Source organism: Aythya fuligula, chromosome 3 (assembly GCF_009819795.1).
Source record: "Aythya fuligula isolate bAytFul2 chromosome 3, bAytFul2.pri, whole genome shotgun sequence".
In the NCBI taxonomy this organism is placed as follows: Eukaryota; Metazoa; Chordata; class Aves; order Anseriformes; family Anatidae; genus Aythya; species Aythya fuligula.
In genome coordinates, this window is record NC_045561.1 from 97982505 (window position 1) to 98003760 (window position 21256).

Consider the following 21256-nt stretch of genomic DNA (forward strand, 5'->3'; position numbering starts at 1 on the left):
CTTTCCCTGAATGTTTCCATCTGCCAACGTCTGAAGGAACTGGAAGAACACACCTGAACTCGAGGAAGCTCTTTTCAATCATGTGGCTGCCAGCAATGTGCCCATACTAATGGTTAGTCTCAGTGGGAGATACAGCCAGCAGCAGCAGTTTGCTCACCGTAGGGCATTTAATCTCTGTGTCTCCCTGTCTGCCCTGTTGAATAATGTGGTATACCTCACTAATATAAAACAAGTTAATAAATAAAGTCAGCATATTCAAAGTCCTAATGTAAATCATGATTTTTAATATTTTTTTTAAGATACAAACTGAATGTGCTGACTTTCCATTATCAAAATGTAGGAAGCAGTTTTTATAAACTGAGTCTTCATTTCAGGTCTGTTCATTGATGGAGCTGTGCCTCTTCTGTTAAAGTGACATGCAGTTTGCATGGAGAAGAGTTTTAAATGCTTCACTCCAGACGAGATAAGTTGTTAGTTGATGACTTTTTCTTTTGGTGCTAAATTTCATTTTTCGGGCCACTGCCACATCATTCTGTCTGGCAGACTAGTGTGACAGTGGAGCCGCATGGTAAACTGCATCAGGGAAGGCTAAAAATAATAAGGCAGGACAAAAATGCAAACAGGTATTTTCAAATCTTAGTTCCTGAAGAGAGTGTTCTTACCAAGGCAGCAAGGAATGCTTATCCTATTGTGATGACCATGGCTAGAAAATGTTCACAAGCATTGTTTGGAAGCTACTCGGCTCAGTCTGACTGAGGGCACCAAGTCCGGGCTAAGCAGGTTAAAGACACTTGCCTCTAGATAATGAGATTATGTGATAAATTAAGCCACCTGTGGAGCAGAGATGGGTCTTTGGAGAGAGGTGACAGGCCATTAAGGAACAGAGAGAGAAAACAAACCATTAGCTCTTGTGGATTTAGGACAAGCTGACAATACAGTTGTGGTTATAGTTTGCGTGGTCCAAAAGCTGGTGTTTCTGTCAGTGTTACTGAAGTATCTAATCAACATGTTATTAAGATTGCTTGTGTAGTACACATGCCATGTAGTTACAGTTATGCTTCTTAGACACAGCAAGCCTCAGTAGTCCATAGTAAAAATTATTGCAGCCAAAGTCACACATCCTGAAATGTTATCAGGCCCTCCCTACTGCTTAGAAATGTAGAGAGTCGGTCAAAAGGGTTTGAGCATAGAACAGTGAATTTTTTTCATTAGTAAAAATTCAAAAAATACAGGCTTTTTTTATGAAGCATTTTCATCCATATTGTTAATTTTTGTTAAAGAGACTAATTCTTCTCGGTTAATGAAAGCAACCAGTCCAAATTCCCTGTCTACGTTTCCTCTATAATTAAGAAAGGAAGGGAGAGAGAGACGCAGACCTTTAGGGTGTATTTTTATCCCAGGTGGTTTAGGATGAGGCAGATTGCTTTAGGAAGCTTCATAGAATCATAGAATCACAGAATGGCTTGGGTTGGAAGGGACCTTAAAGATCACCCAGTTCCAACCCCCTGCCATGGACAGGGACACCTCCCACTAGACCAGGTTGCTCCACGCCCCATCCAGCCTGGCCTTGAACACCTCCAGGGATAAAGCTTCCAGCCTCTCGGTTTGTTAGCAGGAGCATAGGTCTAAGTACGCACTAAGTATTTACTTTTCAGACAGCTCAAGTTACAGGAGGTGACTCCCCCTGAACATTTCATTTAATGTCACTCTGAGGGCTGTGACTTAAACATTGTGGTTTATATTTCTTCTACAACTCCTATTTATGTGCTAGCATAGCTGTTACAGCCTTGCTGCCTGTATAAACAACCATTTCGTGAATCCCATTAAGCTCTTGGCTTCTGTGCTTACCACACACATGTGAATTCAATAAGTTAATTGTATTGTTCAGAATTTAAGTGTTTGCTTTTTTCTATTTGCTTGTGAAACTGCTCAGATTAATTAGATGTCACCTTCGTGCATGAGGAGGCAGAAATAAAGCCCATTTTATTAATCTTTGTTTCAAGTCAAATAATAGATATCTTTTGGGCATGTCTGTGATAACTTCTGTGAGAGCCATGTTCTCTTCTGCCAACATCTTATGCTGGGACTATGCTACGAAATAAAGCGTGACAAGCTCGAAGAGTACAACAGATCTATATAATAGCTTTGTAATATTGTTCCTGTTATTTTCTATGCTGTTTCTTTGGTATGCAAACAAGGTGGTTGCTGATTTGATCACTGATACTTACAGAACAAATGTTTTCATAGTGACACCAGGTCCATGGAAAGCAGGCTTGGGTTTTGTTTTGCTTTTCCTGCATTGATAACAGGTCACTCTGACCGTAGCCGCGAGTTGTCCAAATTAATCCCCTTTCTGTGCATTGTTTTGCATTTATCAGCATCTAATTGTATCTGTTCCTGATGCCAAATCACTAGTAGTTCCCTCACAGGGGGCAGTATTTGAGGCTGAAATCTGCTGACTGTCCAACAGGGAGGATCCTGGAATAACTGAGGCAAAATTTCAGTCTTACTGAAGAGATGTTATGATATGTGGGAAATATAAGGGATATATAGAGGAAAGAATGTCAAAAACAACCTGCTAGAGGACTGCCAGGTTAACTCCTAAAGAGAACCAGGTAATGTCTTGGGTTTGATTTGTCTCCTGTGTTGGAGGAAGCTCAGCACAGTTCTGATTTCCTTTCAATCAGGCATTTATCCTAATAACATATATATGGGAAGAGTAAATTCGTTCTGCATTTTGACAGCTTCACCCCCTCTGAGACTTTCTGCTGTCCTGAGCTAGCATGGATAAGGAAACTTCTGGATTTGACTCAAAACTTCAATTATCTTAAGCCCTCTTCTCCCTTGTGTACCATCTTTTTAAATGGTTTCAAACCAACAGAGGGTGCTTGACTGCACAACGTGCCATAGTTTTGCTGTGATTTACTGGATCTTCGATGCTTAAAAGGCATGTTGGGCCACTTTGCTGAGAGCACGAATTAGAGTAGCTGTGTTAGCAGACTGCGTGTTCAAGTTCACCGAGGGCTGAGAGATTTTAAGGAGGAACAACGGATCTGTGATCATAGGGGAATTCACCTACTGGAACAAAAACACTCCCGTGCAATTCCAAAGGAGATCTTAAGATGAAGCACTGATGTTTTGTTTATGTTATCTTTCACCATTCATATCTGCCTTCGGTTCTGATATTTCGTTCCTACAGGACTGCACAGCCGTTATCTTTCCCACATCCCATATGCCCAAATCATGTATAAAGATATTTAGCTCAAATACCATGCATGCAAAACATTCCACGCTGTGGGTACAAGGTGACGTTTGGTGTGTCATTAGCACGCTGTGGTGTTCAATTACAATACAGCGCATTTATTTTTACACAGCCTTCTTCATAGAAAGTATGGAAAATTGCTTTGCGGTGAGTCATCTGTCAGCTAAAGAACTAAAAGTCTTGTAGCGATATTTAAAGAGAGAAAGTGGCTCAGAGCTGACAGAGTTCAAGACAGAAAAAGAAACAGAAATGAAAGAGAGGGCCTCCGACTCTGGAGAAAATAGAGGCAAAGACTGGAGGGGGAGGAGTGATGAGGAAGCCGAGCACACTGAGGATGTCAGAGGCAGTTCAGGACACTGCAGAGCATTTGGAAACAGGAGATGGGCTACAGGTGTCTGCTGCGTGACTCCGGCATTGGGCAAGCAAAGATCCTTGACCCTGAGAGAATGGCATAAAACCAGGAAAAAAAGCCCACTGGGCTCAGCACATTGTAAAAAATTTAGAAATGTGCAGGCAGAGGTTGAGGGAAGGATAAATGGCTGAACCTTCTGCAGCAAGGCTTTGGAAGAACGCTGGCTCTCGGGGCTCCATGATTAAATGTGTGAGGGTTTCGTTAGACTATGGAAGAAGGGATTTCAGTTAATTAGACAGGAAATTATTATAGGCATAAATACAGATTTCTGCAGCAGTGCAGTCAAAGGCAAGATGGATTCTGGCAGTCTTCCCTTGCTGGTGCCAGGAAGGCTTACATTCACAGGAGAGTGTGTGTGGGAGCAAGTCAGTTCAGGGTCAGAGATGACTTCAGAGTTCTGGCTTTGTGCACGGTGATAAGATCTGAACAGAGCAACTTGAAAGCTGTCTTGGAGAGCAAGAGGGACTTCCTTCCCGTGACATTTGAGCCTTTTGAAGAATTAGCTCGTAAGGAAATTATAATATAACAAGGGAATGGCAGAACCAAGACAGGCTGCTAAAGAGATCAGAGATTACTTGCCAAGGTCACTGATGCCCTGCGTGCTTTACCTATAAAGCTGATGTCCAAAGCTGAGCTAGCAGGAAGGTATCCCAAAGGGAAATGATGTTTAAGGAGGAGAAAGTAGAAGAGTCAGAAACGGATGAGTGGTGTTTTTAAGGCACAGAACTACCATGGAGGGACACATCAGTCTTTTGTTGTAAATTACTTGCATTCTTGCCTTCTTGGTCAATCTACCAACTGGTTGTGTGGACCTCTTGGAGGAGCTCCTCATCCCATGTCCCCCAGCATGCCCATATTGGTTTTGCTTTGCCTTGGTAATGCTTTTGACCTCACTCTGCGTAGAACCACAGTATCTGCCTTAAGAGAGTAAATGTGATGTAAAGTATATAGCACAAAGGACAGTACAATCTTTTCTGAAAGCAGAAGGGAAAAGAACTTTTCTTACTCTCTGCATTCACAAAAGTTGGCTTTGACATTGTAGCACTGAAAGGCATTCTAATCATAAAAGTAAGGTTAGAGCCACTCAGACGTCCCGGAGTTTGAAGGGAGTAATATTTCATTGTATGCAGTTCCAAAATGCTTATTACAGATCTTCTTATTTACAACTATCATTTCTCTTTTGAATCTGCAGAGGAGTATCAAGGACAAACCAAAAGAAAACGCATTCGAAGGAAGAAACAAAAGAGCAGTTTGCAAAATTCTAAAAGTCTGCATGGAGAACAAACAGAATCCAGAACGCAAGAGACTCTTGTTCAAGATAATTTACAGCTGCAGCAGATAGACAGCCCCAAAATGAGCAAAAACAAAAAGAGGAAAATGAAAAAGAAGCGACAGAAAGAAAAAATGAGAGCAGCTGGCTTGCTAACAAAAAATACTGGTGTGGATTTTACATATCAGCCTGACAAAAACAACAGAGAAGGAGCAGCAGGCTTAAAAGACATAGATGAAAAGGCAGATAGCATCCTGGATTTCTTGCAGGCAACACAACAAATTTATTTTGCTGACAGTATGTATCATTTTCTCCTTTTTTTTTTTTTTTTTTTTTAAGTATTAACATGTTGAGAAAATAGGTGTCTGGTTCTTATTTCTGTAGAATGGTCCAAATCTACCAGAGAATTATCTTTTGAATTTGTAAGAGATGCAGATGCTTAGCATTTGTCCCATGTCCTGGTGTGTACATTAAAGCATCCACATCAATGTAGAAAACTGTGGTCTTTGTTTCTCTGTCTTTGAAAATGCACATAATATTCCTTTCTCATTTTTAAAACATTCCAATGTGCTTGGGTAAGTGTAGTGGTTTAAATGGACCAAATTCTTCTTTTCTCTGAAAGCAAACATCCAGAAGGGTTACTTCCTTTCAAAAAGCTCCAAATGAGGGCAATAATTGCTATTCTAAACTACTTTCATGCTTGCTATCTCTGAACCAACCTACTTTTTGAAAAGCTCTCCTTCCCAGGGGGAGATTTATTTGTAATGTATAATGAAATCTAGACAGACTGCATCCAAGAGGAAAGAGGAAGATACTGTTGGCATTGGGAAAGGGTATTGGCATAAAGTACTTGTGAATGAGATGAGTGTCATCTGATGTTCAATGCACATTACATAGCACTTTAAATAGGTTTACATGGATATTTTCCCTAATGGCCTATTGAATGCTCATTCTGGACACTAAAATCAGGGAAATTCATATTGTTGTAGCTAAGTATGTTTCTTCTGTTGCCCTCCAAAACAGCTGTTTGTATGGTGCTTATGTCATTAATGCCTTCCAGAAATAATGATGTTTTAATGATAATTAAAATGATCTGTACATATACCAGCTTATGCTGGTATCATCTAGAATTAAATGTTCTATCTTAAACGCAAGATAAAGCATTCTTTAGTTGTTCAGCTCAGAACATAGCTTTAAAATGATAACTGCCTTGTAAAACTGGAAAAAAGCAGTGAAAATATTTTCAAAGTGCATGGCCTTGACTGTCTTTGTGGAGCTACATGAAGACTAAACAGCTTACCTACCTGTATGAGTCCATTTTCAGTCAGAGCTGTCAGCCCCTACTCCCATAAAATTCATCTCTAGATTACAGAATTACTTTAAAAACCCTCTTAGGGTGACATCAGCATTTTCATTTGTTTTTCTTAAGATTTATATACAGAATTTTCTATGCTTACTGTTACAATATTTCCTCTGTGTCAGGTCTTCATGCACTGTCTAGCATTTGAAAGCCATCCTACTTTCTGGCTAATGTATTTCCATCACCAGAAACAAGGATCTTACTACTTCAGTGTATAGCTAAGTAAACGTAAACTACACTGCTTTTTACAGTTGTTGTAGTGTAAATCCAGAGTAACTGAGTAAAATCGTAAACTCAGTTAACCATTCTGTTGTTAACACGTGGTCCAGAACAGACAACTGGTCGATTGTCCACAGCTGTGTCACATGTAGATTTAAATAAAAATTATTTAGCTGCCTGGCTTCCCAGGACATCAAGTTCAGGTTTTAGCAGTGGCAGACGGACTGACTAGCCCTGCTGTCAAACCTGCAGATCAGAAGGTTGGGCCATCTGCTGGTAAGATCTCACATCCTTACATCGGTGTGACTAACTTTCTTGTTAGGCAAGTCCTAGTTTAAATATAGCTCTGGCATCATGCTGTTTGCCTTTTCTAGTTGAGTGACTTTAACACTCCCCTTTTTTTTTTAGACAAAGTTGGAAGCCATTGCTTTTAGCAGGGTTTTCAAGTGGTCACATTGGATTATACTTCTTGTGCTTATGTCAGAAAGCTGAATCGGGAAAAATCTATTCTTACCACTTGGTCTGCTGGTTAAAAAAAAAAAAAAAAAAAAAGATTATAACTTATAAATATTTTAACTTATAAAGGGAGTGTGGTTAAAGAGATGTTCCATTGTTACTGGAATGGGAGAATTAATTTGTGCTTTGGCACCATAGAAACAAAGTGTGTCCTTCTCTGCTGTGTCGCATGCTGTAATATCCGCTTGTTAAATAAAAACATTAAAGTACAGTAACAAGGTAATTGGATGCCTCCAGAAGTGCTTTGCATTAGCTCCATGCAATTGTTTCCTGTCTCCACGTGTGGATTTTTGTAATATGTACTGTATAAGAAGCGAAGTCTTTTGTCTACTGTACAGTCTCGTCGTCATACCAAATTTAGATTCCTCTTGCATATGTGTCATGATGAATTCTATTGTCCTTTTTAGTTTTTGAATTTGGTATTTTCCCCTCTTATCATTGCTTAAATAATGAAAAAATGAACAGACTGCTCTTTAGTACATGATGTCTGATTGTAAGTTACACTAAAAAGGAAGGCACTATCTTTGAAAATTCTCCATACATGTTGAATGTTTTGAATGTGTTTTCCCATTGTTTTCCAGATAAATCAGAATGCACGGATTCTGCTGTAAATTCAGCAACTACTCAAGAACTTTTACAACATCTTGAATCTCGCAACATATCTTCCTCAGATGTGACCCATCTACATCAGCTGAAATCCCTTGTATTGCTACAGGATATTGACAGACTGAACGATGCTTTGAAACAATTCCAAGAACATTCCATGATGCCTCCTGGTATGTACCATTCAGGCATGATCATTCACTGATGTTCTTTTTTTGTGTGGATTAAAATTCAGATTTGTCAGAGGTTTGTATAGGGAAGCTGTAAATAATTGTGGCAGAAGTGGTAAATATGTGTTTATACAATATCTGAAAGCATATTTCCCACAGAAAATATAATAATAACCAAACAAGAAACAGGGAATTAAAAGTACAGAAACTTCATTTTATGCAATGACTGCAGAGTACAAGATGATTAAGGTTCTTAAATTTTTTTTTTTTTAGTCTGAATTGTTTTAATATTTAGTCATGTTTAAAGAATATTTTAATATGCTGTCTTTATAATCTTTTTAAATCATTGAAATTAACATGTTTATCTTGGAGTTTTCAGTCACCCAGTGTAAGATGTATTTTACATGCATATGAATCAGTAAAGCCCATTATTTCATTTCATTTTTGGTTACCTACATGGCTTCTTCAACACATAGATTTTGCTTGCTAGTTTTGCTTTACTGGTTTGTTATTGTTTAAATATAAATGTCAGTTTTAAGTTGCTAAAAACACTGTTAATTATGTAAAAAAGCAAAGTCTCTATAATAAATAACATAATAATGTCATTTATAAAAAGAAAAAATATTACGTTACTAAACCCTTTCATCCCTGAGGCCCAAGTCTGATTCCACTCATGTTCCTTTTGTTCTCTATTATATCCCCTGTAATTTTAGTAAGATTTCTTCTTGGACAGTTAATAGTTGCTCAAGTGATTGTGAGATGAGCATGTAGCCCATACAAGGTCCATAACAATTCATTTTTGAAGTAGTTGATATTTAAATGCTCATTCATACTTGTCATTAGTACATTTGTTGGTGGCAGCAGCCAAATCTACAAGATGTGCTGAATTTTCTTGCCTCCCAAGGAATTTAATCAGAGCTGAGAGCACTTGCTATGGCACAAGAGAATCTCAACCATTTCAGATCATCCTCTAAGTTCTTTTAAAAGTAATGGCTCAAATGGTAGTAGTGTGGTAACAGAGTAAATAAGATCACAGCTCTCAGATGCTTAGCAATAACATTCAAAGAAGAGACTGCTGTTCACAACATCATTAAATAATTTACAGCATGATAGTGGCCAAAGATCACAGTCAAGATTGGAGCACACTGTATGCTGTGTTTTGTTATAATACAGAAAAGAGAGAATTCCTGCCTGCAGAGCTCATAGCTGATAAATTTTGAAATGGACACTTTTAAACAGTTAAATATGGATTCTTCAAGATGTAAAAAAGTTCTGTGACAGCCCTTCAGGTTCTGATAGATACGAAGTATCCAGGTATGCATGGAACAAAATCCGTCTTGCATTCAATCATCAATTTCAAGACTAGATTCTGTGACATTAATTCTTATCAGATAGTCTCTCTGGATTTAGTACACACTTGCAAACTAAGCAGGACTCAGCAGGAATAGTGGTTGTGGTAATTGGCCTTTTATTAAATGACCTAATTCAGCTTCTATTGATTAAATCAAAGTGGAGCTGTTGAAGTGACCACATTCCTGATATTTCTTACAGGCCTTAGCCAAATTCTACTGAATACAGTAGGAAATCTGTTGGTTTTGCAGCCTTCAGGCAAGCTGCTGTTTCCTTTTATATACCAGAAATGTCAAATTGCAGAGAGAAGAAAAAACAGAAACAAATTAGAAACACATCCATGCAACTACCCTGATTTTCAGGTGGATGTCTTTGTCACTTGAAAAAGCAGAAAACAATTTTCTGAGTGATGTTTTTAAATTCATTTATGTTTCTGATGGTACAGCCTGAAACTGTTTACTCTTCCTGTTGATTTTTTTCCTAGTAACTGTTGTCACTCCAGGCTCTAATCTAATCTCATGCCAGGTTCACAGTGGTGTAACTTAGTTGATTTGATATTCATGAGGTACAACAATGTGAGAAGAAAATATATTGCTATGAATTATTAAAGGATAATTGAACACCTGCTAGATATTAATTTAGCTCAGCAGAGTTTAACAATACATTCTATTTGTAACAGAGGGCTTTCAGTGAATGAGAATATAATGCTATAAAATTTTACCTTGAATTAGCCTTTTAATTATATGTTTATTTTTACTATCTTTGTCTCAATAATAGATTGTCTTGCCCAGTTCCTAAAATTTTAGATTTCATTTCCAATGAGCAGGTGATAGTCAGTTATAAAAACCTGTTGTCTCAGCAAATTCAAGTTCTTGTAATAGAAATGCAGAGTAGGACTGTTTATGAAGATAAAAATGTAGACTACATCATAGAAATCTTTTTTTTTTTTTTACAAGATTGTGTGATTTTCTTGCCTTTTTTCTGGTTTTGACTATTTTTACTGGGACATGATGTCCCAAAAGGAAAGGTTATTCCTTCTTAACATAATGAAAATAAAACAATTTTTCTTAATTTTAGCAGGGTGTCTTATTTTCACAAAATGAACCCATTTTATTTCCTGTAGTTCAGGAATCAATATGTTAACCCTTTTTCTCTAGCTATGATTCTACTTAAAGGTGCCAGCATCAAAGAAAGAGTAATGGGTGCTATGTTTTGTCCAGTTTTTAATTTACTTCAATGAAGGAAAGAGTTAGGAAAAAACACTGAGAAGGAATCTGTCTTTCTCATATAAATACACATTCTCCATTAGTAAACTACTAAGTAAACATATCAGTATATAACTTTTTTTTTTTTTTAATTTTTCATTGATTGTACCAAATTCCATTTAGCAAGGTAACAGCCTTAGCTGGTGGCAGCCTTGTTTTTCTGTTACTTTTCACAGTACTTTTCACTGCTTTAGAGTAAGGCTGTGGACTGCCCAAGGTCTGCAGAAGGCCACAAGTTTTAAAACCACTGCTTGAAGAGCATGCGTTAGAACTTCCTCCATGTGTCCTAGCATGTTACTCAGATTTGGAAACAGGGTTCAGCCAAAAGAAGAAAGCAACAATGAAATAAAATAAAAGTTTCTCTGTTTTATCTTCAGCTCTTAGATCTCACTATTTGCCATGTCAAATAAAGGTATAAGAAGGTGGGTCAGAAAACTTCTTCAGGAAGAGTAAATTGCCAAAGAGGTTGAAACAGATGATCAACAGTTATGTATTATATTTAGCCCTTCATCCAAGAGGAAAAACATACTTGAAAAGAGCAAGAATCCCTATGATTAAGAGACACTGATTGATCTGTCTAGTTATCACCTCATAAATGGGAGACTGCATAGCACCTTGTACTTCAGTGATCATACAAAATTGAGAGTGGTCAACAAATTTTGTTTGCAAATGGTTAGCTAAAGTTTCGTTGTTCTCAAGTTTTAAAAAAGGAACGATGTCCTATTGCTATTTCCATTTATTTTGCAGTCTTTAATGAAAAACACATAGCTCCACCTACAGTTTTCTCTAAATGCAGGGGACAGAAAGCTTAACAAGTCAAACAGACACACATTTCTAGTGATGGGAGCTTTGCTGGCCTCTATCAGAAACCAGGTGGCCATATGCCTTTGTGATCCTGCACAGTGCAGTGGGCAAAAGTAAAGAGCTGTACCTGGAAGTAATGCTCCATTTGCTGGTTGGAAACGATAGCTTTGAAATGAGGGCTACTTAATTCTCATTTCACATGAATTATTAAAGCATAGGTGGTCACCTAATTTTAAAAAATATGTCATTATCTCCTAATTTATGAACTCATTTGGTTTCTACTCATCTTCATTCCATTATCTACTAACATTTTCCCTTTGTTGGTTAGTGTCGGGTCTCAAATATACTCTTTCCGTGTTGCCTAGGAAATTATCACTCACCAATGAGCTAGAAGCTTCTTTTAACTGTAATTTTTTGGAGATTTGTCCTTTATATATGTCTCCTTTGTGTGTGGGGATACATTTCACAGGCCAGAAGTAATAGAGTTACTGTGTGCCAATACAGATACACAGAAGCCCTAAAATGATTAAATTTAAACTTTTTTTTTTTTTGAATGAGCATTCAAAGAAAAGGAAATGAAATGTGAAAGTTGTATTAGCATAACATTATAGAATCATCTTAAATGTGATATTGTGTGATAAGTACTGTAGAAATTCCTATCATTAAAAATAAATAAAGTTAAATAGATAAACCTTGAATTAAGACGGGAAATTTGTGAGCTTTAATACAGCTGTCTAAATGTGATTTAACAGAAGAAGACTTATTCACAACTTGGACTTCTAGGTGCTACTGTAATGTAAATAATAATGTGTGAAATTACTCTCCAGAAAGAAAGAAATGGAGAAGATTGCACTCTTAGCCTTACCCATATGGTCAGATCATTTAAATCCTTTCTTCTGAATTAATGAACCATAATAAATGAAGCATTCAATAATAAAGAACCAAAATTGTATCTCATACAAATAACTGACCTCCTTCAAGAAAATGCACCTGTTTATCTAAAAATTCATATATATTAGCCTTTAAGCTCCAATGTCTGTATTGTTTTTATAGAAATGATGATATCAAATAGAAACAGATGTTCACATAACTGTTTTTCTTTAATGTTCAGAAATGTTATGGAGGTATTTCAGGATAAATATTTTTTCTTTGTTTCAGATCATACCAAGACAGTCATTACTCTGTTTCACTACTGGATTACAGATATCCTTCCTGTGAGGAACAGGAAATAAAGCCTTGCCTGGGTCCACATGTGCAGGGTTAAAATTTAATATACAAGCTCTTAACCAAGTAGCAATTATTCAGGAAGAGCACTGTCAATATACATTCTACACCTTCAGGTAAAATAATGATTTTTCATTGTTAAAAACTCCAGAAGACAATAAACGGTACAACTACATATGATTTTTGTTCTTGGTCAAGAATTACACATACGCTGTATGGCCTGAATCTCCAGCTGGATGAGTGTGTATATTTCACTTTGGGATATGGGCCGTATCTAAAATGATTAAGTTTGTAACAAGTATTTTGTTTAAGAGGTATAGTAATTTTTATGTTTATTAATTGATAGTTCCTTTCTGGAAGTTTTATATCTTGACTTTTCTTGTTTATGTGATATATATATCTGTCTACCTGAAACATAAAAATATTGTATTTTTATATGTATTTTTATATTTATTAAATTGAAGCAAAAATGCATCTGAGGACTGTATTTTTGCTGAATAAACTGATAAATTATGGAAGTCAATAAATTTCTATACCTGCATCATGTAGGTACTCTTTGGAATTATACAGGAGCTTTTCAGAACAATTCCATTGCCCAGTGTATTACGATTTTGTGGGCTTCACTGACTGAAGAACTACAGAACTGGGTTCTCTTACTGATTACTGTGCTGTCCTTCTGCACTAGCATTTATCTTTGTGTAGATGATACAATAGATTATATCCATGGCGTAGTTGTAAAACGATTTTAAACCCTGAAAAAAAATGCTTTGTAAGCGAGGGACTCTTCTCTCAGCTGAGTCATTTACCTGATACAGGTGATATAGGGGAAGCTGTTTCATGTCCTAAGGTCTCGGTTTCCTCATCAGTACAATGGGGACAACATATTTATCTCTGCCAACATGTGCTTGGAGATATACTACTGGCAAGTACTGTATAAATACAGCATGTTTTTTGCTTTGTCTTTTTATTATGTTGCCTGGTATATCCTATTGTAAGGCACTGTTTTAGTGATACTTTTGTATATACAACCATACCTCTTTCTCATTAGTTGGAAAAAAAAATAGAAGGGTCATGCCAAAGGATAGCAGGTACAGAAAAAATGGTGTTATGGCTAAGTCAGGTGTGTGCAACCCTGGAGAACTTGAGTTAGGTTTTTATCTGTTAGGAAAGATATCTAAATCAGGCCTCACACAGAGGAAACTAACAGCATATTCCCCATTGTGAAGTTCCTGACTTGCTAACACATAAGCACTGAATTGTAGCTGTGGTTTTTCACTGAGCTGCTGTGTGCCTCAGCCCCGCAGCTGGAGAATAAAGAAAATGTCACTTGAATGTGAGCACCTAGGTACCCTATAGACAGACCCCACAGGAAATGAATCACCTCATCCTCAGATTGAGGTGTGAATGTTGTGCAGTAAGTGAGGCTTCATAACCACACCAAAAGGGTATATAGCAGCTCATTAGGTAAGCATCATCTATCCCGTACAGTGAAAATTAAAAAAATAAATGGAACTGTGTAATTAAAGACAGTATCATAAAACACAAGTCCAAAACAGGTAAAATTAGGACTGTGCAAACAACTGTAATTCCTGCATTTCCTGATACTTGAGGGACTGTGTTAAGGGATGCTATAAGGCTGGTGCCTTTGATGGGCTCCAGGACCTGGGGATTTGATTCCTGCTCCTTTGCTGGAGCCCAACCTGGTGCTCCTGGAGACCTGGATGTCCCTCAGTCCCTCCGTCTCACAACGATGGATGCACCTGCAGTTCTCGTGTTTCTGACTGACAGACTGCCACAGTCAGGGCACTGTCTTTAACAACACCCATGAGTAACCCTGCTAAGCCTTGCATAAAACCTAAGTACAGACAATCACTGCACCGAGCCTGTCTGAATTTAAGAAGAGATTGGACTGTGCACTTAGTCACATGGTCTGAACTTTTGGGTAGACCTGTGCAGTGTCAAGAGTCGGACTTGATGATCCTTAAGGGTCCCTTCCAACTCAGGATATTCTATGATTCTATGAATCATCTTCTCTGCCCTATTATGACCAAAGCTCACTAGTGAAAACACACATACCTTCACTTTCTAGATGCAAAGGCATACTCACATTCGCGGATCCCTCAAATGTCAGCACGAGCACTCAGCCTGTCTGATATCCCTGCCTGAATCCTGGGCCCTCTCAGCTGCTCTTTGGGTCTCCTGCTCCTCATCTAGTCCAGCCTGACGCACTCCATCCAACAGATGCACACCTTCAGACCCGTCACACAAGCACCCTGATCCTTCCACTGTCAGCCTGGCCTCGGCCTCTCTGCCCAGACCCTGAGCCTCCTACTCACTGAGTAGTCCAGCTTGAAGCTTTGTACATGTACACAGACACACAAATCAGACTAGGAGAAAATAAAAATACTGTTCCCCCCGGTTTCTGATGCTGAGACCCTCGCTCAGTCCAGTGACTGGCACCACAGACGTGGAGGCTGCTGTCACCCAAGGTCTGTCTCCAGATGCTGGTTCTTAGTTCACTTGCTCTAGCTTCTGCATTGGAGGGTATCTGGAATTTGCAGCACTCACACAGGGGATAGAGAATGAGATTTACATGCAAAGATAATTTAAAAGGATTAATTAGAAAATGGAATGGACTGTGGGGATCAGGGGCAGGGTTCAGTTAGATAACTGGTCTGACTTGTGGCTGCTTACATGTGACTGCCCCCTTTTAGCCTTTCTCCTCTAATCTCCCCTTTTTCCTCCCCATTCCCCCTTTTTCTCTCTTTTAGCCTTTCTCCTAAACATTCCTTAATAAATTATGCATCGTCCCACAGGCCCTCCTTGTGTATCCATAACCCAGTTTATCTTTTTACCCCTTCTTATGTTACAAAGTCCAGATTGGTGATCTCCAGAGCTATGCCTGTAGTTTCTTAATGGACCATCAATTAGTGACTGGAGAGCTTTAGTCCTTACTATAATCTCTGTTATTGCTTGCTGTGGGTTTTGTTTATTGCTCTCTCTGTTACTTATGATTCCCTTTGAAGTGAAAAGGTCCTTGATCTGACATGAATGAACATTCCACATGCCCTTACAGATTGGCTTTGTAACCTTAGTAATGTTATTTTCACCTCAGGTAATGGATTTAGTTGTTGCATAAGCAGTTTCTTTATTGACTTTTTTAACCCGTGTATGTCAAGAAAAGGCCTGCTATTACCCAAGCATACAAAGGAAAGAGTGCAGAAAGTCCCCTGGTTCTTAGTCATAGTAAGCAAAACTTGAAAAACCTTCTATGCTGTTGGTAGCCCATACAAGTCCCTGTATATGCTGTAGTTAGATAGGGTCACGCTCCATTTACTTCCTATCTGTTACCTTCCTAGAATTGATTACACACAGTGCTAAGGGTTGTGGGTTGTTTATGGACTGGGAGAAGCTAAGATTCCCAAAAGAAGTACACTTTTGATGATGTAGAAACATGTTTTATATGTATATATGTGACATGTATGATAGGTGGGGAAAAAGTTGCACATTAACTGAGAGTAGGCTGGTGGTCAGTTTACCAGATTTTACTTAAACATGTTTTCTGGGCTGAAATATTATTTTGCTTTTTAGTTGTTTATGCAGTTTATTGGGCAATTTTATTATGATAAGACCTTAACTTTATTATGGTTTTCATTGTGGGTAGGACCTTTCAAAGAGGTGGTAAAAGAATTTAATCGTGGAATGCCATCCTTAGTATAACAGAATTCTGCATTAAGAATTTCTCTTTATTATTTCTGTTTCAATGCTTAGCCACTTCTCGTACTATTAAAATGATTTATTAATTAAGCTGAATCTTAAATAGCTGCACACAGAGGAACAGATACGGGTATCTTTGCTAATCAGCAATATTTGTACTGTCAGCAGTCTAATCCCAGAATGTGAATAAAATTTCTTAAATCAAAAATGTTCTTTTGCTTGAATGGGGCAATAATGGAGAAAAGACTGGTTTCAGTCTCTCTTTTTTCCTTTCGTTTCAACCACTGTCTGAGCCTTATATTTAGTGCAGAAATGAACTGGTCCTAACAAAGCTAGCCTGGGAAACATTTCAGAGCATAGCAAGTCAGTGGCAGTGATATCTGATGTCTTTGTAAATGACCTGTGATATGAGCTGAATCTTACACTTATCAAACCTACCGCTAACAGGGATTATAAAGAGCAGAGGATAAAGTAAAATCTGAGATGTCTGAGAGTTCAGAAAATAGGACCATATCCAAGCAGATATGTCGTAGATCGTCGCTGGAGATAAAAACAGTCACACAAGTGTACTTGTTTCTGAAACAAACACACCAAACAATGGCGTGCTCAACTGTAAGATGCAGAAGAACACTTTAAAGCAACATGTGGGAGTACACAGCAGAAAGATCTAGTTTAAAAGCAAAAGAAAAGGACATTACCCATCCTATAATAGTATCAGTTAGGCAATGTACTAAAAATGACAGGGGGAAGCATTATTTGGTTCAATGTTTAACACTCTATTTGCAGTAAAAAAGATTTCACACACCAGAATTTTAATGCGTAGTCACTTTTCTGTGCTCCTCTAAAAGAAGTGATGCTGATTCTCCCTATACCTTTTATTGTTTACCCAAACAGGGTTATAACCAACACATCCAGGATATAAAAACTGAAAACTGTAAATTAATCTCTATCAGTAAACACAGTGTGTTTTTACTCCACTGTACGTAGCTCCTTCAACATAAAAGATATAACTTTTACATTAATAAAAAAAAAGCTTACATAGACTCCAAGAGTAGGAAAAATTTAAGGATTGACTAAAAAGCAGCCTGCATGTGGATTCAAGAGTTGATTTTCTAGTTTGCATAACTGAACATTACATAGCAAGGGAGAAATAGCAGCTTGGTGGAAGTGAAGATGAAGACGGGCTCTGAGTAGATGTTGGTCCCTTCCCTACTCCATGTAGAAAGAAAACAGGATGAAGTAGTTTTGAGCCTCTGCAGTAGTGAATATCTGGTCACTGCTTGTATGCAAGAGTATGAGTCCAAAGCCATTGTTGCTATATATAAGTACATGGTTTATTCTCAAAATTGCCTTTAAGGCCCTAATTCTTTTCTTCTGTGGCTAAGATAATATGGGGAGCAGTCCCTATTGCTATAGAGTTTTACTGTTTCTTAAATGGTGCAGTATTTTTATAGCACTTTGCAGTCTTGTAGGGTTATAAATTCCCTAAAGTGTTTTCTATGGCAGCTGGCTTTTCTCCCCTGCACCAGTACAGAGGGGTGCTGCTCCGTAGGCTGAATCTCTGAAATGCCATGTTGAAAAAAAAGCCTTTCAAAAAAAGCCACGGAAGGAAAAAAAGTGGTGAGTGGCAGCATGAAAGCAGAAAATTGTTAAGCTGTCTTTGAAGAAAACATACTTCACTCAGTAGTATCAGGTATATCATAAAAACAGTCCAGAGATGTAGAATGAAAAGTTGTGTGTATTAGGCTTGTATGGTATGCTGTATCAACAGTAAAGAGTAGAAGTGGGGAAAAAAAAAAAAAAAAAAACTGTTAAGAATGGAAAAATGCTGATATTTAGGCCAACCTCAGGTTGTAGTTAAGATTTTGTGAATAATTGCTTCAACCCTAGGTTGTACGTAAGGAGGGCTGCATTGCATGTGCTTGTGTAGCTAATTTAGCTTCATTGTTAACTACTTGGTCCTCTGCATTGCATCTAAGTAATTTTTTTTTGAATAGGATAATTATAATGTCTGAGTATTTCACGATTTTAATACATGTTTTCTTAAATGAAGAAGAATTATATTTTTAAACTGCCAAATATATGCTGAACATAGCCACGGCGGAAAAACACACTACATACTTATAAAGAAAAAGGAGAAGCTTAGAAATGCTGTGTATGTTTCCTACGTCTAAAAATCTAGGGAAGAACTTTGTATTTTATGTATTATTTGAAAACAGTATAAGTGCTCCATAGTCAGTAAAGGCCAAACGTACAGCTTTAATAAGGACATTCTCCGAGCCAAGTGCTTAACTTGGTAGAATAAATAGTCTGTGTTCAGCTTAATGAACTATATACAGCTGTAAAATACATAAACAAGCTGTAGTTCTCTTTTACATTGTTACATCCTATTTTAGGGTGCATTAAAAAAAAAAGTGTTATCTTAGATTGAAGAGGTCTGCACAAAAATAGGGAAGGAATGAATCTCTGGTTTAATTCCTTCTTTTCTGTTACATCAACTGTAGGCTGCTATAGGTTGCGTCAACTAGAGGCTGCTTTTCTTCTCTTTCAAGATCTTTGCCAGTCTCCTCAGTCCCTCGGTGCACAGATGGTTCCTCCATTCTCTCTGCCTCTGGTACAAGCTTCCATCACCCATTTGCTATGTTTTCAGATTAACACTTGTGTGGTTTTTCTCCACAGACCTCTACAGAGCAGTCTTTCTGTCTTCTTCCTTGCCTTCTTTAAAACAGTCCTTTGCCATAATGCTGCCCAACAGCTCGGCAGCAGCTAGGTCAGTAGTGTGCTAAGACAACTGCCTACTGTGATGACTAATGTTGCCTTATTGTGTCTGTATACTCCCACATCAATCTGCCTATTTTCTCATCTGTTTTTTCTTAAGCTAGAAGCAATTTGACGCAGGGATTGTGAATTTGTACAGCACCCAGCACAATGCTATTACATCTCAGGTGTGCTAGGGTAATGTAACAGCTTAAACTATGATAAGGAATATGCTAGAAAATTTTGTAAGCAAGGTGCTGATGGTTAAAAATGGCATAATCATTTTATATTGCACACGTGATCTGTCTACTGAAACAAGGACCAGGTACTCCCTAGTATATGCATTGGAGGCAGTGTTCATCTTCCTAAGGAGAGCTTGGAGGCTTGCAGGCTGGGATTCACTTCTCCTAACTTTGATTTCTGCAGTGTAGATATTTCCATCTGAGAACCTTTAAAATCACTGGATGAAATAGATACCTGTACAGCCCAGTGTAACTGATCACTTCTAGACATCTATTTTAGGATGAGAACAGTGGTACAGAGAGAAGAACTTCTGCCTTTACGTTGGCTGTTATGGGAGCATAAACAAGCAGGTCAGATGGAAACATCTACATTGCAGGCACCTGGATCTTGTTGAAAAAAATGCACTCACTGCAACTAAGACAGGAGGGTACATTTTGCATTACTAAAGCATCACCTGCTCAAGGTGCTGGTCTGGTAGTGGCAAGCTTCTTCAGCTTGGATGGGGCCATGACCCCTCTTCTTGCTGCTTTCACACCTTCTGTTGGGAAACCAGTGCCCAGAGGTGGTAAAAGGGAGAAGAGAAAAGAGTACAGCTGTGCTTGGAACTCACCCAGCGCATGCTGAGGAGGGGCTTCTCCTCCTTTCCTCTCCTTCCCATTACGCACTCATGCACAAGGTGGCCTAAAGCAAACTGGTTACCCGTTACCTGTGTTTGGGAGAGTGAACCGATGGCAAATAAAGCATCAAATCATAGGAGTAATCGCCAAGCTCTGTAGATGTAATGATAGCTGTTTGATCTGAATCTGATGTGGTAGGAGCTTAAAGTGAAGGTCGTGTTCAAATCTGCTTGGAATTCAGAGAAAGCACCTTAGCTTATTACCATTACTATAGTGCTGGATTCTATTTACATTGGTAAACAGTTTAAAATACTTGACATGTTATTCAATTAAATCTCTGATTGCTAACTGACAGACCAAAGTGCATCGATTTTTCCAACCACATTAAGCTAAGTACATGGCACAGTGTTTCATTAGCCCGTCTGCTTAACCCTTCCACATTAATTCAATTACCCAGTATAAAATTAATGTGTAAAATATTAAATAACTCTAAACTTTTAAATTAGAAGGCATTGCAAGAATATATTAATCTTGATAGTGTCTGACACATACTTATTACCGGGTGATTTACAGTCTGCTCTGAATCACATTGTTATACAGATGGCAAAAGTCACTCAGGGAGTTTTTTTCTTTGTATTCTCTCAGTAAATTGATAGATTGATGGAGGTTAAGGCAGAAAAGGACAGGAGATTATCTTCTGTGACCCCATCTGGATATCAGGCCATAAATTTTCCTTTTACTTCAGGATGGAGACCAGTAACTTGACTCTGACAAAAGCACAATTTGTTTTTTTGGCTAAAGGAAGTCTTGTGCAGAGACAGGCAAGCTTGATTTAAAGGCATCAAGAAATGAAGACTTAGCCTCCTTGGTCATTTATTTCACTACCCAGTCACTCTTACTGTTAGAAATCCGTGTTATTTTTTTTATTTGAATTTGTCTAAATTTAACTTTCAACCATTAGTTCTTGGTATGCTTTTCTACACTAGATTAAAATAGCCCCTCACTAGCCAGTATTTTGTCTGTAAAAGCATTTGAACACTGTAATCAAGCTACAAGGCAACCTCCTTTTTGGTAACCTGAGAGGATTGTCTCTTTAAATTACTTGCTTTAAGGCATTTTCTACAGTCTTCAAATCATTTTTATGGCTCTCTTCTACATTGTCTCCTTTTTTTTTACATCACTTAGAGAACAAGTGTGTGTGAACTGCACACAGAACCTCATTTAAAATCTCAGCAGTGCCAACTTTCTCCATCGTTTATATCCACTTTTTGCCATACGATTGTGTAGAGTCCATGTTGAATTATTTGCCATGTTAAAAGAACCCATAGCTAATCTTGAAATTTATTGCTTTCTAGGATATAGTCCCAGGTTCTGTCCTTCTTGTTCTGACCTTTTGTGTGGTCATATCAACATTAATTTTCTTTGACTATGTCTAAATTAGTAAATGATAGATTGCTTTGTGTGCCT

General features: G+C 38.0%; 1 protein-coding gene across 1 annotated transcript in view; it reads left to right on the top strand.

Annotated features, from left to right (window-relative positions):
* The window catches only part of ERICH1 (glutamate rich 1), a 98209-nt gene that overhangs the window by 56242 nt on the left and 20711 nt on the right, over positions 1-21256 (top strand). Inside the window, exons 5-7 of the mRNA XM_032185265.1 lie at positions 4867-5241; positions 7621-7815; positions 12390-12571. Coding sequence (XP_032041156.1) covers positions 4867-5241; positions 7621-7815; positions 12390-12463 — 644 coding nt within the window. The 3' untranslated portion in view covers positions 12464-12571. The remainder of the gene's footprint in view (positions 1-4866; positions 5242-7620; positions 7816-12389; positions 12572-21256) is intronic.